A 16,730-nucleotide genomic window follows, 5' to 3' on the forward strand; every position below is an offset into this window, starting at 1 on the left:
AATTTGGCTAGGCCATGGTTCCCCAGCTATTGGGTCAAACATTCTAGATGTTTCTGTGAAAGTATTTTTTACATCAGATTAACATTTAAATCAGTGGGGACTTGGAGTAAAGCTGATTACCTTCCGTAATGTGAGTGGGCCTCATGCGATCGGTTAGAAGACCTTCCTATAAACAGAGTAACCTTCCCAGAAAGGGAAATTTTGCCAGCAGACTGCCTCTGGACTTGAACTGCAACGCTTCCCCAGGTCTCCAGCCTCCCAGCCGACCCTGAAACTTTGGGACTTGCCAGCCCCCACAATCGTGTGAGCCAATTCTCTAAATAAATCTCTCCCTCTATGCATACACATCCTATTAGTCCTGTTTCTCTGGACAATCCTAATACACATACTGTGGTAATTACTGCCACTGTTCACCAGTATGCCTGGTTTTTTTTCTCTTTCTGGATCCTGGAAACTAAAAGGAAACCATGGCCATTAACTTGCTTTGGCTAATAAAATGGAGGGAAAGGGACTGGTGTCACCCCCCAAGTGAGAGCATCTAAGAGCCTGGGCAGGACTGTTTCTGCTCTTCCCCGGCAGCCCCAAGCGTTGAGTCACACAGAGATGGCCGCGACACAAGGTCCTGCCTCCCCCAGTCAGAGTGTTTGGGTGACCACAAGCAGCAGCTCCCTGCTGCCCGGCCCTTGCAGACCGAGAGGAATGAGAATCGTTTGTTGTTTCAAACCACTGAGATCTGGGGGTGGTTTGTGATGAATACACCACCTGGGAGAAAAAGTTGTCCTGGTGATTTGTACTTACCAACTGAACCCTTTTCAAGCCCCTGTCAAGAAGTGATAAATTATTGAAGCATAGCACATAGCGTTTTCTTTTCGGTGTACCCATAAGTAAAACCTTGTGAGATGTTTCTGTTCACCTTTCCTGGGTTCTTAAAAAATAATTGTTTCCAATTATTCTGATCTTTTCAAATAAAACCAGACAAAATGCCACAGATCCTTGTCCAGAACCAGCACCAGCCCTCTCCTCCCTCCTTCCCTGCCCTGCCCCCACAACCTTCAACCAGGGGACTGTTGAAAAATCACGCCACGGGCTCCTGGACCAGGAACGCTGTCGCGCTTGGGGAGGGAGAGAGGAGAAAGGCCAGTCTGACGTTCACACAACGGCCCAGCATTCATTCAACCTCAGTGCCCAGATACGTCTGTTGTTCCTAGAGACTACGTAAACTGCTCAAAGAAAGCAGGGCTGTGGAAAGCTCATTAACAAACCGTGAAAGCCCTCTCAGCAGCAGTCACAGAACGCAGAGCAGCCTCCTTGTGCCAAGCAACGTGAACGCTCAGTGCTGTGCTCCTGGACAACATCAGACTCTAATGTGGCTCAGATTCGAAAAAGGCTGCCCAGGAGCACCTCCCTGAGCAGGGGGGTGAGGAGAAATTCTCCCCCAGTCACAGTGAAGCCACTGGAACCTGAGGAAGTTTACAAAGTCCGGGCTTTGCTTGAACCTGAACGACGGCCAGACAGCTGTGAGCGCGGGACTGGCTCCTCCCATCCTGGGCTGCGTAAACATCAGAGAACGACACCCATGCCCAGGCTCCCGAAAGAAGGCAAGAAAATCCAACACGTCCACCCACGCAGGAGGTGCAAGGCCACTGCAGACTGACCTCGCTCTGGGCGAACCCGAATATGGCTAACCTTCGGAGTTTCTCCCCAACTCCATGCACATCCCCGCTCCCTTTGTGGTAGTGCCACCGTTAGATCCCCAGCTCTATTTTCTATCCAGGTGACAACAGGATCAGAGGCTGAACTTCTGACCTCATAAACCCTTTTCCGCCTCAGACCGAAACCGGATTCCTCTGCAGAACGCCTCTCCTCGAGCACTTCATGTGGCAAGCCGAAGAAGAAGGGAGAAAGGAGGCCAGGTCTAAAATGGTTTAAGGATCCTCATACGCATCCTTTCATCAGACAAGCGAGTAAAGCAAATCCAACCAAGTGACACTGCTGGACACTTGAGTTAAAAATCACGTACAGAGAAATGGATTTACTTTCTTTTTTTTTTTTTTATTCTTTTGCAAATGCACGCCGACACAGCGGGAAAAGAAAATGCCTGGAACTTAAATATGGAGGAAGCTCTTTACAACTACATCCACGATTTTGTGCACTTCTCTCACTTGCGTGTCAGTGAAAATCACCAACTATTATAAAACAGGATAAGTCACCAAAAAAAATACCCCCAAATAACAAAAAACAAAAAACACCTCATAAAAAAATATATCCAAGTATGAAAAGTATTGTCGTCTTGGTGTCTTCACATCCTTCTCTTCTGTGTACTTATATACAATACTGGCAAAGAAAAAATAAATAAATACATTGAAAAACACTGTGCTTAAAAAATCACAATAGCAAGCTGTAAAAGCAAATAGATTTAGGCCTAACATCTCTACAAAGTGAAAAGGAATTTCCATACTAAACAATAAATTCTAGGACTACTAAAAAAACTAGATTTGATGAATCCAGGCCTGGGTTTGACGTCTTATGGGACTGTGCACTAGTGTTCGCTATACATTTGACTATAAATTGCAAGCGGGAAGGTAAAAAAAAATGGATGTGAAAATCTCTGGAATATAAGAATGTTTTATAATTATAATAATTCTGCTTGTAGTAAAGTAAATCTACCAGGTTAAACCTCAGATTAACACTAAAAAATGTATTTTCATCCATCTCTCCAATATAAACTCTAAACTGTCCACTATTTTAATTACAACAGGATAAACAAGAGCTGAGGAATTTGGGGGTTTGGGGGAGTTGTTTTAAGTACTAAAATCTTTATTCTGAGTTCTCTTTTAAAGTATCAACCTTCGGGGTTCTCCAAAGTTTTGCTTGGCTAGTCAGCTTGTGAGCACCCAAATTGAACTCTTTAGGATATGTGGTACTTCAGAATAAGGCAAAACTTAGTAACTAGGTGACTCTGGGTCAGGCTTTCACAGAAGTGTTCCTCTCTTCCCACTCCCAGCCCTCCTCAGACTCTGACACTTCTGTTCAAAGTGAACATTAAAGAAGTATCTTGACCAAAGAACACAGCACAAATTAAACAAGATCTTTTTTAAGAGACAAGGATGTGAATCTGGGAGTCTACAGGTAACTACCACTGATTACATCACAGAAAAAGTTGTATGAAGGGAAGCAGCAGAATGATGGTAGAAACACGCCTGGGAAACTAGACAGGCCCAAGAAGCAGTGTGCAGGGGATAGGATCTAGCCTGTCACCACTCACAGGTGACTGGGGCTCTCAGCTGTCTGCAGATAGGGAACAACAGAACATTTCTAGTAAATGGAGGGAGTAAAATAATAATATAAAAAATTGAAGGAATTCTAAATGTTGGAAGGAATATAAAGCCAGCAAAAGATGCATGCAAAGATAGGATATGAAGAAACATGGTACTGTAAGAACAGAGATAGAATATGTAGTTCAGAGCCGAGATCCAACTGTTAAGGGGGATGAAGAAATTATGGAGAACTAAAGAATTCACATCAGTAAAAAACTGGAACGCAAGAGCCCTAAGGCTCCATTGGGGGATGGGCCCCAAGGTGGGGATGGGGGATGGGTCAAGGAATAATTCCTTCAGTTTGGAGGTTTTTTTCCCTTCTCCCTGAGAAATTCAAATATGACTTCACTGATCACTTTTTTAAGCAAGGTAGCCTTAATAATCACAGCAACATACTAGCTGTTAAAAAGTGGAGTAACTTTAGAATCGTGTTTCCTATTTTGTCATTTTTGCCAAATGAAGGGATGCAAACCTCCATAAAAAGCATCTGAATGCTGAAGAAAGAAAGGACCATCAGGACAAGCTACCCGCCAAATGACGCAAACCAAAGATAGCAGGGAAACAGTGGCCACTCTTATAGCTCCAACTTCCAATGTGGGAGGCAGCATTGGAGGAACATAACAAACTGTATTTGGAGCTCTGGGTCAGTGTCCTAACATCCCTCAGCTCCTCATCAGTAAAGAGAGGGAAGGTGAGAATGTCTGTTCCAAAATTCCATGAAGCGTCTTAAAACAAAAAACAAAAAACTGGTCACAGTGAAGACCTGAGATTGAAGAAGTTAAAAATAAATGAGGCAAGACTAAAACTAAACTTCTGAATTATGCAGAAAATCTGCTGGGGATTCCAATTATAAACAACAACAAAAAAGCCTCTTTTGGATGTCGCACAACTGTATGATGGGAGAATCTTACCATTGTTTCCACGGATAAATGCATCGCCGTACTTATTCTTCAGCTGTCCATTTACATATTCTTCTGTCTGCTCCAAGGCTATATTCATGTAGCCATCCAGGCAAGCCAGGACCCCTGCAGGCAGATTTAGTCCAAGAGAAGATATCCAAGGCACATCAGAGTTGAAAATTACAGGGTATACCTTAGAGTTGACAATCTCATGATTTGTTAGCTCTTACATACTTAATACAAAAATTCACACTGAAAGTGAAACTCCACGGCTTCATTCGATGCCAACGGGAGTGACAGCGAAGAAGCATCCAATGCGAACGCAGGCACAAACCCACCACCGACGGGAGAAACATCAGACTATCATTCGCTTCATGGGATGTGTGATAACAGCAGCAAGTTCTAAAGCCTTCCTAGAAGTCACCTAACGAGCATATTCCAAACAGCACACCATTCTTGGAAAGCTAAAATCGGGAGTGGGCAACGTGTGCGGGGACAAATGACCATGGGCCAGGACTTCTAGCTTCTGGTGGCATTTCCTTCTTTAGTCACGTGGTAAAATATGGGTCTGGCAGATTTACTGCATTCTTCCCCAACATCTACTGCAGCAGATGAATGTACTCCAGGGCTCAGAGGAAGTCGCCACAATCTGCTAAAATAATAGGAGAGGAGACAGCAGGTGCTCCCGAAGGAACATCTGAGAGCTGTCACTCCTGCGAAGAGCAGCTTGAGAAGACAGAGCACCATACTGCATTGTAACACGTCCCTTCCTGTTTTGTTACAGTTAGAAGAGTTTTGAACCCAGACTGATAGAGAAAAACGGCCAAAAACATTCTAAAGAGCTTTTAAGGAAACTGTCTGAGTCAATCTTTTTAACTCTGTTATTGTGCAAAACTTGCCCCAATAATTTTTCTCAAGAGATGGAAATATATAAGCCTCTGGGTCTCTGACTCCATGTGGTATTTTCTAGAAAACAAAAACCAAGCAAAACAAATACTGTAAGTTTGGGTCAATTAGCCAAGTCGATAGCTTCATTTAGTTTCTACTTCGTTAACATGCTCCTCACTCCCCTGCGTCGGCCCCAATTTCCCTCTACACAAAAAGGTTCCTTTTCCAAATTGTGTGTGTAATGAGAACACACGACACTAATCTAACGGAATTCTGCTAGAAGCTGTACACTTTCAAAGAATCAGAATAGATTATGAACAATTACTAACAATTATTTCCCATCAAAAGAAAGCTTAAGCTCTAAGTTTTCAGTTTATTTCCTGCTGTATTATTTTACTTCTAAACCACAATCCTAAGCACCCGAGAAACTTCTGCAAGATGATACGCAAATCTTTCAAAGTTAACCCAAAGCATTTCAAAATGAAATATTCATTAATAAAAACATATCTATTCTTCTAGCAAAGGTTGTTTTGAGAACAAGAGTCCAGGAGGTTGGAATTGTAACCCCCTCCCATCTCTAGGGGATAAATTGCTATGAATAACAGGAAAAAAAGAAGTTTTCTTTAAACAAGAGAAATTGCTAGGGTTTTTTAATTTAATCACGATGGTTACAAGCCATGTGAAAGGCTGTTCAACCTCACTAGTAAACAAAGAAACAGACATGAAATGAAACTATTACTTGTTGCCAGTTAGAATGGAAATGTTGAAAACAAGCCTAATACAAGGGTTGGGAGAATACAAAGAATAAGCCCATCTGCCCCAAGGGGAGGGCCACTGGGCAAGTTCGTTAATACAGAAATCCAAGGGGGGGGGGATCTATTCTAAAGAAATACTTGGATAAGTGCTCAAGAGACATGTCAAAGGAGCAGAGCTGTTTACTCAAAAATATTTTTGAGTAAATAGCAAAAATTGGTAAAACACCTATAAGCCCATTAATAGGAAAATTGGTTAAAAACAAAAACAAAACTGTGGTTCATCCACATAAGGCACTCCTTTGCAGCACGAAAAACTCTATACTGTCAGAGAACTGAATGCGTTCTTTCCATGTAAAAAGAGGAAAGGAAATCAGGGTATATGTACAGCTGATCCCATTTATATAAAATTATGCTTATACAGACACAGGTCCAGACTGGTAAGCCTGATTGTCTCTGGATGGAAGAATCTGGGGAAACTTTGCTTTCTTCTGTATACTTTTCTTCATTATTTATTTTGAAATTCTTTAAAAAAATAAAAGAAAAAGAAAAACACATATGCTACCTTTACAGATAAAAAAAAAAAAATCTCCCTAATGAGTATAGAGAGAAAAAGTCAGGCTAGGCTGGTTGATGTCCTCAGTGAAGTAGGTTGGGAGAAGACATTGAACACAATGTTTCCACCCAAACCAACTGCTGAATGTGCTCAAATCTCTAGAAGTCTGTTACCTCCTTTGGGCTCATCAAAAGTTCATGGGTGGGAAGTGGTATATAGAGACTTCATAGCTCAGATTTCAGTATAATCTACTAGTTCCACTAGAATAATCAAATTAAACTGGAGATAGGTCACTGATGACAAGAAACTAAAGCAGTAACTAAGAGCAGAGTGATTTCTTAACTAGGCTTTTAGCCAAGCTTGAATTGGGAGTCCTAGCTCCTCCTTTACTAGGTGGGGAGAACGACTTCTCAAAGGATTTATGTGAAGATAAATTGGAAACTGAAATGATTAGCACACACTAGACACAAAGGAAGTTCTCAGGAAAATTAAGTTTGCATGTGTGGAAAGAGGAAAAGGCTTAAGACTACCATCCTCATTCAGAAAAGACACCAAAAAGACACCAAAAAAAGGCTTTACTTTGCTAATGAATTCGTAATCTGTACTCGTGAATAGTCCAGGTAATTAACGTATTTGAGTTTGGGAAGATGTGAGTATTTGAGTAACTTTAAAAAATGGGATTTGATACCATTCCTCCCACAAACTTAATTTCAGTAGTGTCACAGCCTCTTAAAAAGAGCATTCTCGAAAAGAATGGGAAGGTGTATTTGGAGAGCACGCATTCCTTAAGAGTGGGAAGTTCATGTTGTAAAATGATACTATCTAAATAGCTGCTTATCAACCTTAAATATTTTCGGCAAAAACAAAGGGTTCTCATGGGGGCTTAAGTGGGTAGGAGAAGAATAAATGAAACAAGATGGGATTGGGAGGGAGACTCTTAATCTCACAAAACAAACTGAGGGTTGCTGGGGGGAGGGGGTTTGGGAGAAGGGGGTGGGATTATGGACATTGGGGAGGGTATGTGCTTTGGTGAGTGCTGTGAAGTGTGTAAACCTGGCAATTCACAGACCTGTACCCCTGGGGATAAAAATATATGTTTATAAAAAATAAAAAATTTAAAAAATAAATAAAAATAAAAAACAAAGGCTTCTGTGCCAAGTGTTCTTCAGCTTCCAGTTATTTGTGCCTGAGGTGACTGAGAATCCTGGCTACTACAAGGACACACACATCCAGTCACAAACGAGACAACAGTCACACAAATCACACCGGAAGTCAGAGCACACACTCCGCTATCCACCCTACCTCCAAAGGGAACCATCTCAGAGTCAGAAAAAGAAATGGGCATAAAAACTACTGGTAACCAATGCTTTCCACCGTCCCCCCGCCAACTGGGTACACTTAAGAGCTTAATAAAAACCAGTTAAGTCATATTTACTCATTTAGTTGTACGAGTGAGGATAAAGCATGAAAATATTACCTCGATAATCCACTCCAGAATTCAATTTTACCACAACTGGTCGTCCAATGATTTGCTTTAAGAAGTCACTGGGGGTCTGCTTCCGTAGACTCATTTTAACAATCCTGATCAAAAATCTGAAAAGGAGCAACAAAGACAAAAGTTAATTATTCACCAAAAGAAGTCTTGCAGCCTTTACCATATTTATAGGCAATCACATACCACCGGGCCACGTATGACACTCAACATTATTCACTACTATTACAACATGACAGCTAGCATGTTTCCAGGACTTACTATCAGCCAGATACTAAGCTGCATGATCTCATTCAGTTATCCCACAGCAACCTTGGACACAGCTTCATTGTGGCTCCCTGTGTTAACAGAGACCCCGTTCTTAATCACTTGTCACTACTGCCTCCCACACGGTCACTATACCCATTACAACCACTGCCACCTCCATCATTTCCTGCGCGCTCGTTCTACGCTGAGCCCTCTGCTAAGATCTTTATAAACACGATCCCATTTAATCTTCCGAACCCTGAGAAGCATAGTATCTCCATTCTGCTAATGAAAATAAAAGCACAAAAAGCTGAAAAAAATGTGCCCTTAAATGGGATGGAACCAACATTCAAGCTCGAAACAGTCATATTTTAAAGTCTATGTTATACAATATAGGCATATTTACAAAATGATGCCAAAATAGTGTTTTTGAAACTAATTAAAACGATAATCGAAGCTAACATCTGAGTGTACTAGATGCCAGGACTTACCTAAGCACTTTTTATATATTAATCCATTTAAACCTGACTACTTTATGGGATAGGTACTGTTTTTAAATCTTTGTTTCACAGATGAAAACAGACACACAGAGGTCCTGCTCTGGTCACATAGCTAGTAAGTGGATGACCAGCCTGTGCTCTACATCAAACTTATACAGCCTGCTGAAGGTTACTAATGGAGCCCGAGATTTTTACTTACTCTATCAGAGCAGATATACACTCTATAAGATAAAGAAAAAGTCTTTATTTATTTTTTTTTTAAGTTTTTATTTTAATCGCCCAGTGCTCATCACAGCAAGTGCCTACCTTAATCCCCATCACCTATTTCACCCACCCCCCACCCACCTCCCCCCTGGTAATCATCAGTTCGTTCTCTATAGTTAAGAGTCCATTTTCTTGGTTTGCCACTCTTTTTTTCCCCTTTACTTGTTTGTTCTGCTTCTTAAATTCTACATATGAGTAAAATCATATGGTATTTTTCTCTGCCTGGCTTATTTCACTCAGCATATTATTCTCTAGCTCCATCTGTATCACTGCAAATGGCAAGATTTCGTTCTTTTTTATGCCTTAGTAATATTCCGTTTCATACACACATGAATAGACACACACACACACACACACACACACACCATCTTTTCTTTATTCATCAGTCGATGGACCCTTGGGCTGCTTCCATAATTTGGCTATTGTAGCTAATGCTCTATAAACATCAGGGTGCATGTAACCCTCTGAATTAGTATCTTTGTGTTCTTCGGGTAAATATCTAGTAGTACAATTGCTGGATCATAGGAGTAGTTCTATTTTTAATTTTTTGAGGAGCCTCCGTACTGTTTTCCACTGGCCGCACCAGTTTGGATGCCCACCAACAGAGTACAAAGATTCCTCTCTTCTTCCACATCCTCACCAACACCTGCTCTTTCTTGTGTTGTTGATTTTAGCCATTCTGACAGGTGTGAGGAGACATCTCATTGTAGTTTTGATCTGCATCTTCCTGATGGTGAGTGATGTTGAGCACCTTTTCATGTGTCTGTTGGCCATCTGTACGTCTTCTTTGGAGAAATGTCTGCTTATGTTTTCTGCCCTTTTTTAAACTGGATTATTTGGTTTTGGGGAGTTGAGCTTTTAAGTTCTTTATATAGTTTGGGTACTAACCCTTTACCAGATATGTCATTTGGAAGGATTTTCTCCCATTCTGTAAGTTGCCTTTTAGTAAGAAAAAGTCTTAAAATTCAAGAATAGGAGTCTGAAATACAGACAGAGCATTATATACCCAAATCAAACATACATCGTTGCCAATCACTCCTTTCAAAATTCATCTTGTTACAGACCAGTTATCTGGGTCAAAATGCTTTGATAAACAAATGTAACAAAACTGTAGTTACTTAAGCGAAAACTGACAGCAAAAGAACTTTGGAAATTAATGTTTCTGTTTCAGTCAAACTCAGCTCACTGTTATTTAGTAGCCATAGAGTAGTGACACTTAAAATCAGTATGGATACAATGTATTAACGACTCTCCTCAATGACTCAAATTGTTTTCAATCCAAATTTTTGCAACACTTTCTTCCATAAACAGCACTGCTTACTTCACTCCCAGTCTATCCACTCCATGAACTGAGTATGGCTTCAGGAATATCGTTTAGAGATTTCCTCACAGTGAATTGGCCAGCTCAGGTAGTTCAGGTAAGCTAGAATGCTCAGTTGCTGACTTTTCATTTCTTGAGTAAATGTGCGTATGTCTGCACATATTTTCAGGGAAATTAAAAAACATGGCATTCACACAGGTTCTGACCTTAAAGAACTTGGAATCCAGAAGAATTTAAACTCTTGCTCAAAGGGTGTGAGTAAACAAAAGTGATTATAATTTAAGTAAAACAATTTTCTTTAACCCAAAAAGTCAGCAGCCTCAGTTAAATAAAAGAAAATGCAAATTTCACGAAGCATGCTTGAATTTGGGGCCACTCTTTGGACCATTCCCCACTCCATCTCCCCGAGGTTTGAAAGATTTGTTTAAAATGCAATCCGCTAATTATTTCACTCAGCAAATTTTAATTTAACTTTCCCACTGGATTGCCAGTTTATTTTTTTTAGCTCCAGTCTCAGTAGATAACTGGAATTACAACTACTATGCAGGACGACCACTATTCATGACCACTATTCATTTGAGACTCAGACCATACAATTTTCTTTATGCTGTTTGAATGCAAGAAAAAATATTACAAAGTAAATCCTGTAACAGATTCAGTACTCTTGATGAGTTTAGTAAAAACAAACAAATCTTCCCATTCGTCTACAAACTGCCTTATTTATGCCTTGAACACGAGCTGTTTTGTGGCTGAACGGGTCTAGAGAGACTATTAACTCTGAAGGCCTGATGGAGACTCAGCTCCTAAGTCAGGTGCATTTCCTATCAGATGCGAAATCCCAGGATGGTGCTTTCTAGGTATAAGACTGAGACAAAGCTGGCTCTTTACTTTGTGTTTTAAAAAAACAAAAACAAAAAAACAACCACCAAGATGCATGGTCATGTGAAAATCTAGTTGATAGGACTATTACTAACTACCTCATCCAAAGTTAAAAGCTAATGACAGCAAAAAGACTCCAGGCCTAGACAAATTGCTGGTATTGGCTGTTTTTAAAAAAATGTTATTCATCTTCTTTTTTCACCTTTTTAGAAAGCAGGTAATATGCTTCTAAGCTCATCAAAGATCACACCTCTGCCGTTAAAACCACATCTTCGCTCCAATTAGCATCAATCTCTTCCTGCAGGTGTTCAACACTCCCAACTTACTGGCAGCACCTGAGTATCGGGTGCACGGGCGGGGCTGGGGGGGGGGGTGCAACACTAGTAAGACACAGGTAGCCTCAGGCCCTCAGAGTTTACACTACCAAGCTAGCCCCAGAACATGTCAATGGAGAACTTTTTAGAAGTTGGATGTATGTGGATAGATTTTTGCAGAGAGTGGCACACAGAGAAAGCAGCTCACTTGGCACAGGCTTGGCAGAGCAGAGACCTCTAGAGCACTCATCTCCAGGAAAAAGCAGCCCACTGGCCCAAAGGAAAGAAATCCTAGCAAAGGCACTGCACAGCAGTGCATTTGGATTTTTTCTTTTTAAAGATTTTATTTATTATTTATTTGACAGAGAGAGAGATCACAAGTAGATGGAGAGGCAGGCAGAGAGAGCGAGAGATAGAGGGAAGCAGGCTCCCTGCTGAGCAGAGAGCCCGATGCGGGACTCGATCCCAGGACCCTGAGATCATGACCTGAGCAGAAGGCAGCGGCTTAACCCACTGAGCCACCCAGGCGCCCAAGTGCATTTGGATTTGAGGAGAACACACTACACAGGCCCACAGGACAAAATGCAGCCAACGGAGGGAGCAGGCGCCACGTTCCTGGCACGCACGGCAAGTCTGGCTAAGAGAGCTTGGACTTGAACCGCCAGCTTGGTTTCCCCAACCCATAATGGATTGGCTCGCCTGGAGATTCTGATTTGGTAGTTCTGGGGCAGAACCCGGGAACCGGTTTGCACACGCCCGGCAGATTCCTCTGACCTGGCAAGTCTGGGGAACACCATGTCAGCCACAGGACAGGGAACGTGACAGAGTCCTGAGCTGAGACCTGCCTGAGCTCGGCTCTCTACCATGGAGCAGAGCTGGACCAGCTCACCTAGTTCTGACGCGGCCATGTTCCCCATCTGGTTCTACCTGCTACAATGTGCCACTACTCTCTTTCACATTCTCTACTTTTTTTCTGTACTAGTTTTTTCGCTCTCAAAAGATAGGAACATGTGAAAGACTACTACCGAGCTTTTCATTTTTTTTTTTTTTCCTCCAGAGCATCTGCATTCTGCTAAATCTCTTGGAAAGAAAATTTTTTTTTCAGAAGTTATTTGAAAAGGGGGTGGCTGCTTCAAACGCATTTTATCCATCACTCTAGGAGACCACATCTTCTACATTCGTCTTCATTAGGCTTCCTTGGTACTCCCCGTTACTTGATGATTTGCCCATAAATCCATTCTGTATGAGTAAATTGGTCTCAACATCACAATTTTTCCCATCACTTGGCTCACGTAATTTTAATGTTCATCTTTTAAATTGGTTAAGGCAGAAGGCACAGTTCTGACCATTTCTGAAGCGAGAGAAAAGCCTCTTGAACCATAAACACATAAGAGGAAAAAGGCCTCCTTTCTACAGGGTCACCTTGATAAAACTTCTCCCTTGAAAATTAAAGCCATAATCACCTCTATGCCTCTCTCCCTCCCCTGACTCCTACTCAGGCTTGTTTTAAATGACCTATTTTCAGAAATGGCTATTAAGTCAAAGGCAGTATATTTTCTGCCAGAAGCTACTGAGAGGTCTAGTGTAAGAACATCTGCACACTGCCCTGCAGAGATTTTTTTTTAGTAAAAGAATGGGGGAGAAAGAACCAAATTTTATTCATCCAACGATGTGCCAAGCTGTGTGAGATCCACAAGCAATTCACACAGTAACCCTGTGAGGTGGCAAGCACAACTAAGGCTTGGTCCCAAAGCCCAAGCCCTTTCAAAGCTGCCCTTTGGAATATGTCTGGATCCTCCCGTGACAGGTGGGGAACGGCCACCGATATCTATGGAGATGTAGGGGAGATCCAGCTCGAGAGCAGGAGCACTGGAGGAAAAATGCCTAAAGGGACAAAGTGCTGTCAATTAGCCTGGGAAGAAATACAGTGATCAAAGGTTAAGAAATCTATCTAATGTGATTTTGAATTATGTTACTGAGGAGAAGGCACGCAAATTCTTGCTTCTTGGCAATGTTTACCTGTAAACTTTCACCTCCTCATAGAATATCTACAGTTTAGGGTGAAGAAAATGTGAAAAGTAAATAATTACAATGAAGCATAACATCACAACCCTTGTAAATGCAGCTCGAGACTAATAACTGGGCGTCCAAGAGGGCATCAGACACGGGGAACAGCTCTCTACACATCTCCCGTCTCAGACCCTTGGGGTACCTAGCCCTCTCCTGAAGACTCCCTACCAATCCCTCCTCCCACACAGTAGGGGGCTACCTTCCTCCCCTCTCTCACTCCAGCCCCAAACCCAGCACTCATAGCACCACCCCCTTCCACTTAGCACTACTGCCTTCCACTTATCCGGCTGTTCTGTAGTTTTCCTGCTGACCAGTCTCCCACTTAAATTCTAAGCTTCTCAGCTTCTCAGAGATGGGGAAAATGGTATCCCTGGTCCCCAAGCTCAATGGCCAACCCTGGGGGGGCATCTAAGGTCAGAGTCAAGGAAAATCCCTGTCCCTTTCTCCTCCACCCACGAACCATGGGTATAGAGTGACAAGCACAGTAATCATCTGTGCACTTAAATGGCTAGAGCACAGTAATATTTCTGTTACTGACGAGCCAGTAAAAGAAAGATGAAGAAAACAGAAATGTTTCTGTGTTGTACAAGAATCAGCTGCATCTGAGTCAAGAGAGATGCTTGTTAAAATGCAGATTCCTATAGTCTACTCCTATTCAGACTCCTATTCAGCAAGAGGTGCTGCAACTTACATTTTATAAAGTTTCCCAAATGATTCCTATAAGCAAACTTGGACATTGGGAAATATCTGGAGATGTTCTGATCTTGAACAAGGAACGTGGTGCTAGTACACAGAGGCCAGGGGCGTGACTTAACATTCTACCACGCAAAGATAGCCCTCCACAACAAAGGATTCTCTTGCTCAAAATGTCAAGGGAGGTTGAACACTCTGTTATAAACCCTAAATAAATAAAACAAAGGACTTTTGGTCTTAAATTGACAAGTTTTTTAAAACCTTCAAGGTATAACAAATGAAAATGAACAGCTCAATTCTAATCAGATGACAGAATACAAATTATAACTTACTAGGTATTTTATTCTGACAGAAAGGGAATGTGAAAACAACTGTCAAAAAATTTTGCAGGGGTCACCATTCTAAGTAATGGATTTCTAGTCCCCGTCATGAAAATGGTCAATTTCCCATTTTTCAGTGTTCTATGTCCCTCAGATGATTACAACCTGTTACTTGGTACAGTTCTAACAGGACTGAATAATCCAAGTGATATCAATATTTTTTAAGGTTCTCACATAAATATGCCACAGTTCAGCTCAGAGACCACCCAATGCAGCATAAGGAGTACTCACTTGGGAGACAGGAAACCTGAATTCTAATCCCAGTTCTGCTACTTAATTTAGCTGTGTGCCTTGGAGAACTCATCCTTTCACCTCTCAAGGCCCCAGGCTCCTCATCTGCAAAATAAGGGAGTTATGCTAGATGATCACTTAAGAGATCATCTCGCTGTAACATTCAGTCAGCCTATGCAGTAACTCCAATAATGCATTTACACACACACACACACACACACACACACGAAGACAATCGTCTACACTCCTGCACAAAATTCAAGCAACTGGAAATGGGAAACACCACTGTAAAAAAAATAAAAATAAAAAGAAATCCAAAGAGATGTTGCTTATTGGAATACATAAAATACATAATGAGCTATCACACTTTTGGCAAAAAACAGGCACAACCTTACATGAATGAGGTAAACTGCTAAAACTTTCCTGGAAAACAATTAGGTAATGGGTGTAGAGATCTAAAATAGACCTCACTAGAACACAGCATCTATTGTAATAACTTCCTTGCTCAGACTCTAGTCCGAGTAAATAATCTGAAATACAGTTTTAAAATAAAGTCTATCAGAATATTACCTGGGATGCTAAAGCCAAATGAAAGTTTACAAACACCCTAAATGCCTCACAGTTCGAAAACGGTTGAATAATTTATGGGACCTACACAATGACAGAATAGGTAGCCAATCAAAAGTCGCAAAATCAGAAATGGTATTTGGGGAAGAACTTTTCAATGCAAGTGGACGACTACTTATACAGCTGATAAAATAGTTTTAACTCAAATGGAAAGTAGCACACACGAGACTAAAATACAGAAAGAAATTATGGATGGGATTCAGTGCATATTACTTCCTTCCCTGGACTCCTGTGTTTTCACTTTTTCAAGAGCCCTGTGTTATGGGGGTGGGGGGCACATTAAACCACTACCAAGCTGATCTCCCAGCGTCCTAACACTAGACACCGTAAACAAAAACACCGGTAAGGAGCGAGCGCGCACACACCTACAGACCAAAACCCGGGTGGTAGGACCTACCACCTACAACCGTGGGCGTCGGCAACCTGAGAACTCGGTAAGGTGGGCTAGTCCCGCTCTTGATTCCTGGGGGTCGGGGAACCACCCCGATGCAGTCAGTGCAGCCCTGGAGCCCGCAGGAACCGGGCGGGGCCGGCCCGCGCATTCGGGGCCCGCTTTCCCGCCCATTCCGCAGGCTCCCGCCTGGGCTCCCGCCTGGGCTCCCGCGGAACCCTGGGCAACCAGGACCGGTCTCGGAAGGCAACTCGATGGGGCCAGGTCGCTGCCGTTCGTCCCCGCGCGGTCTAGACGCCCTTCCGGAGGGGTCCTCACAGCCGGGGGCCACAGATCTCCTGCCCTTCCCAGGAGCCCAGGAGGAACTGAGCGCATTTGGGGGGCGCCCGCCACCCACGGGCTCCCGGCGTCCGCGCTCCCTCCCGGCGCCTTTCAGGGGCTGCCCGGCCCAGACCCGGGCTGCCGCTCCCCAAACCCGCCCCCAGCGAGCGAGCACTGGGGCCTCCAACTGCCCGCGCGGCTGCCTGGCTCACCTGGTGGCCGGGATCCAAACCCCCGCTCCAAGTGCCCTACAAGCCGGGCCTCCGCCGAGGATCGGAAGAAATCGAAAGTGAAACTGCCGAGGCAGGTGGCACTTTTCTGCGCCAACCGAGGATTGCCTTTCCTGGCTACGGCAGCCTGCGAGGACCGAAAAGGCTAGACTTCGGTGGAGCGCGAAAAGCCAAGAAGCTCGTTTTGCCTGAAGGCAAAGTTGGTCCTTTAGAGGTCGAAGGAGAAAGCGCTGGTGCTTCCTCTTTTAACAGAAAACAAACACCTCTAAAATAAAATTTTAAAAACCTGGAAGTGATCGTTTAGCCGGGTTTTCCTTTTGGCAGAAATGCAAGAGAGAGCTTGAAGTTACACTAAACTG

The 16,730-nt window shown here is 42.8% G+C and overlaps 1 protein-coding gene across 2 annotated transcripts; it reads right to left on the reverse strand.

Annotated features, from left to right (window-relative positions):
• Nucleotides 1-2,027: 2,027 nt before the first annotated feature.
• Nucleotides 2,028-16,479, reverse strand: LSM6 (LSM6 homolog, U6 small nuclear RNA and mRNA degradation associated). Of its 2 annotated transcripts, XM_059176064.1 has the most exons (5): nt 16,354-16,479; nt 14,803-14,907; nt 7,890-8,005; nt 4,229-4,342; nt 2,028-2,334 (listed from the first exon to the last, which is right to left on the reverse strand). In XM_059176064.1, exons 3-5 carry the CDS (start codon nt 7,981-7,983, stop codon nt 2,300-2,302), a joined length of 243 nt encoding a protein of 80 aa, XP_059032047.1. In that variant the 5' UTR covers nt 7,984-8,005; nt 14,803-14,907; nt 16,354-16,479; the 3' UTR covers nt 2,028-2,299. The 2 variants fall into 2 exon arrangements, with proteins under 2 accessions (XP_059032047.1, XP_059032056.1); XM_059176073.1 differs by lacking the exon at nt 14,803-14,907.
• Between the last annotated feature and the right edge of the window lie 251 nt (nt 16,480-16,730).

Source organism: Mustela lutreola, chromosome 1, assembly GCF_030435805.1.
Source record: "Mustela lutreola isolate mMusLut2 chromosome 1, mMusLut2.pri, whole genome shotgun sequence".
Taxonomy (NCBI): Eukaryota; Metazoa; Chordata; class Mammalia; order Carnivora; family Mustelidae; genus Mustela; species Mustela lutreola.

What these genes read in the sequence shown, in the direction of transcription:
- LSM6 (XM_059176073.1), bottom strand. Translation starts at nt 7,983, where the DNA reads ATGAGTCTACGGAAGCAGACCCCCAGTGACTTCTTAAAGCAAATCATT. An exon ending in TTCTGGAGTGGATTATCGAG is followed by an intron (nt 4,343 to 7,889) that starts GTAATATTTTCA and finishes ATCTGCCTGCAG; the next exon opens with GGGTCCTGGCTTGCCTGGAT. An exon ending in ATTTATCCGTGGAAACAATG is followed by an intron (nt 2,335 to 4,228) that starts GTAAGATTCTCC and finishes TTTCTTTGCCAG; the next exon opens with TATTGTATATAAGTACACAG.